Below are 3,814 nucleotides of genomic sequence, written 5' to 3'. Positions count from 1 at the left end.
CTATTTCTTAGGAAATTTTAATTTTTAAGCGAGTTATGCGTAAGGGTATATAAAATATTAATACTGAAAAATGCTTATTATAATTCACTTAAAAATAAAAAATATCGAAAAAACCGATGAGAGAACACAGATAATGTTCTTATCTTTAAGTTTGATAACCAATCATTTCATTATAATATAAACAAACACAATAAGAACTGCTGGACGTAGGTAAATTGTTTAATGTTGTGTATGCGTTAGTGAGACGGAGACAATCCACACAGGTACGACGTAATCTATAAACGATAACAAATTAACAAATTGAAAGCTAATAAAGTATAAGAAAACAATTATCTGAGGAATTGGTAACTGCATGTCCATTAGTTTGTGTTTACGGGTATTGTGCGATAAACGTGTGCTTAATATTTTATAAAAAAATTAAATAATCATTGTGGTTTTTCAAGCAGACCTTTGTGAATCATTCATTAAAAAATAAAAATGACTTCTACAGTTGAATATCTCTATAGGGACGTATTATTATGTGTCAAATGTTTGCGAAACATACAGCAGTTATTACCTCAATACGATAAAAAGCAATGCACCAAAGTAAATAACGATATCAGGTGTGATGAAAATTTAGTTATTTCAACGTAAAAACAAAAAAAGAAATTTCAACAAAACTTTAAAAAAAAACGTATCCTTAATATGTGACAAAAAGTTGGCAAACCTATAGTTCTACAAGAAAAAACGTTTGATACAGTTTTGTTAGTGCATAAAATGTCAATACATTAAGCCGAAAACCCAATACGAAATTCAAATCAACGATGCTTCAATGTTGCTCGTTAGGGCTTAGTAACTACTAATTAGGCAGCGGCTGCTTCGGAAGGGATGGTGAAGGTTCCTAATGTCCATCAAATAAAGATAAGTGCCATCTTTGAAATTGAAAAATATCTTTAAGACCTTAAATCGACACTTTTATAACAAGGTACCTAGGTATAATGTAAATGACGGAAGGTCACATATTTGTGACACCTATAAACTTTTTCGGTCAATTGTCTAAGTACAATATTAAAATTGAGTATTGACACAACCGCAAGATTCAAATATTCCGCAATCCATTTGAAAAAACAAAAGAGCAAAGTACTAAAGTGATGACCATGGTTTAAGGTATCATAGTTTAAACCATCAGCTGACCACCATATTTATCACCATATTATTATCCTGTGTTATCACCACAAAGTAATCACTGATTACTGAGCATATGATTTTCATTATCGTGCGTATTTACTATTTATTTTTTAAGTCGAAGACTGTATTGAACTCTCTTGTAGATGTCTCGTTAGGTACTCGTGAACGTGGGTAATTCTTATTACGTATTAAATATGTTTCTTCTCCTAAAAACTGACTGTCTAATTCCGACTATTTTGTTAGTACAAAAATAAAATTTTTTTCTTCAGTTTAGAATAATCTATTCAACTTAAAAAAAAATCGCCCCGTTCACGTGTATTTAAGACGAGAACAAAAAATATAAGAATATATATCATTTAAAGTTCTTTAACAAATATTTAAAATAGTTTAATCTCTTCAACTTCTTTTAGTTCTCATCAGAAAAAAAAATTTAAATGGCTGCCGATACTCTGCGTGTTTTAAGGTAAAATATTAAAAACTTTTATCAATTTAAATAGCATTATTTACTTGAATATCTTTATAAAATAATCATGATGTTTAGAAAAAGACCATTAGAAGAATATGATGACGAATACAAACCTTTGTCCAAACGAATGCACAGTATGTACTTGAAAGATGGTCCACTTGCCACTGAAAACCATTTGGCAATCACAAACGCCTACGGTGTAAGTATTTTTATTTATATTTGAATTTTCTTTAATCGAAATCTATATTTGTGTATAGAATAATTATCAATTTCAAACATAAATACATTATCAGTTGATTTTTTTAATTTATCACTACAATATAATTGTGTATTACTTAATAGATAATACTGGAATTGTAATTTAAGGCTTACAAAGAATATTTCAAGGTTAATGCTAAAGAATGGTTATTAACCATCAGTGTAATATCAATAAATATTTGTTTACTTATATTTATTTATTATTTTTATTTAATAATTAGGTAAACCATATTTTCATATGTACATAATAACTTTAAAACTAAATATTTATTTGAAGTTGTTAAAAAAATATACAAAGATTAATTTAATATTTTATTTAAGTATAGTATAATTATTAAAAGTAAATAGTTTTTACTTAATTATAAATTATTATATTATAAAGTGAAAAGTTTATTAGAAATACTTATATTTTTCAATATTATATGGCAAAATGAGAATATTTAACATAATTTTATTGACACAATATGTTGGAATTAGAACTATTAAGTATGCCTTCTAAAAAAAAACATTTTTCACAATGTATTACTATTGAACAATTTAAATTAGATTATACTGTTATTTTAGTCTTTAAAATTCTGATTTTGATTCATATAAAATATTACAATTTAATTTTACCTTAGTCCTTAGTAAATATTTAATGGAAAATTGATATTAAGTAATAATTACAATGAAGTATCCATCAAATATCAGATTTCTTTGTAAAGTAAATTTGCTTTATATAGCTCACAACACTAAAATATGATTTCCACAAATCTATTTATGTACTATTGTACTATATATGTATATATATATATATATATATATATATTATAAATAATATTCAATGTCTTAGTTAATAATTCATCATTTTAAGTATACTGTTAATTAACTACTATATAATATCTTATAATTCTAATTGTTAATATCTTTAAAATTGATTTATAGAATGCATCTACATCAACACAATATAGCCAGCAAACGGCCACTGATTATAGTCATCCTGATGTAAATCATCAACAAAACAGAGTCGACGACCCACAAGATTTACAATATGATCCAGATCTGACTTCAGATCAAAATCCTTATTATTATGAAAGCAACAGATTATTATTTGACCTTCATGTTGAAAGGGTTCATCGTCATGGTCAATAATAATTTAAATTTAAATAATTCGTAATAAATATTTGTTATTCCCTAAAATTAAAATATTTACCAACTATAGTCTCTCATGGTATAACATCATATTATAATAATATGTCAACTTAGTTTGACTATATTATAACTTTAACTTAGTGTTCATCTATTTATGTTAATCTTTTAACTAGTAATGAACATATATTTATAAGAATTTGTTGACATCATGTTTCCTATTTTAGCCATTTGTAGGCATAAAAATAAACATTTTAGCTTTAAGTAACCAGATGGATTATTTTGTTAAGAATATAAATTAAATTTCTAATAATGAAATAAATTTTTAGATATTTAATTAAATCTAATTACAGTAATTTACTTAGTAAACTAAGTTAACTACATTTTATTTGTTTATTTTAAATTTTAATTTATTCCCAGGGGCCAATTCAAAAAATACGTCATTGTTGTGTGATTCATTAATTTTAAGTTAGTATTTGCTTATTTTTGTTGCTCATTTTTACTTGTATTTAGCTATTATAAAATGTATATTTTTTTTTTTTTTTTTTTTGAGTGTGTTTCTTATACCAATTAATTATTTTAAAAGGTATATAAAATATAAATTCATAAAAATCTATTATATTTAACAAATACCAGTTTATTGCTGTATTATTGTGTATTATTTATTTGTAATTTGTTCCTTAAAACTATTTGGATAATGTCAAATTCTTAGTACATTAATTTCCAAGTATGTAATATAAATAACATTAATAATAACTTAGTATTATAAATGTACACATTTTTTATTATTACTAT

The 3,814-nt window shown here is 24.5% G+C and overlaps 1 protein-coding gene across 1 annotated transcript; it reads left to right on the top strand.

The window, feature by feature from the left end:
- Positions 1-1,229: 1,229 nt before the first annotated feature.
- Positions 1,230-3,452, top strand: LOC113548958. The gene is made up of 3 exons (XM_026950072.2): positions 1,230-1,630; positions 1,709-1,832; positions 2,816-3,452. Exons 1-3 carry the CDS (start codon positions 1,602-1,604, stop codon positions 3,020-3,022), a joined length of 360 nt encoding a protein of 119 aa, XP_026805873.1. The 5' UTR covers positions 1,230-1,601; the 3' UTR covers positions 3,023-3,452.
- Positions 3,453-3,814: the final 362 nt, after the last annotated feature.

This window comes from Rhopalosiphum maidis, chromosome 1 (assembly GCF_003676215.2).
Source record: "Rhopalosiphum maidis isolate BTI-1 chromosome 1, ASM367621v3, whole genome shotgun sequence".
Classification (NCBI taxonomy): Eukaryota; Metazoa; Arthropoda; class Insecta; order Hemiptera; family Aphididae; genus Rhopalosiphum; species Rhopalosiphum maidis.
This window is presented reverse-complemented; position numbering and strand designations above follow the sequence as displayed.

Coding starts and splice junctions, on each gene's coding strand:
- LOC113548958 (XM_026950072.2), top strand. CDS start 1,602: ATGGCTGCCGATACTCTGCGTGTTTTAAG. Junction 1,631..1,708: donor GATACTCTGCGTGTTTTAAG/GTAAAATATTAA, acceptor CATGATGTTTAG/AAAAAGACCATTAGAAGAAT. Junction 1,833..2,815: donor CAATCACAAACGCCTACGGT/GTAAGTATTTTT, acceptor ATTGATTTATAG/AATGCATCTACATCAACACA.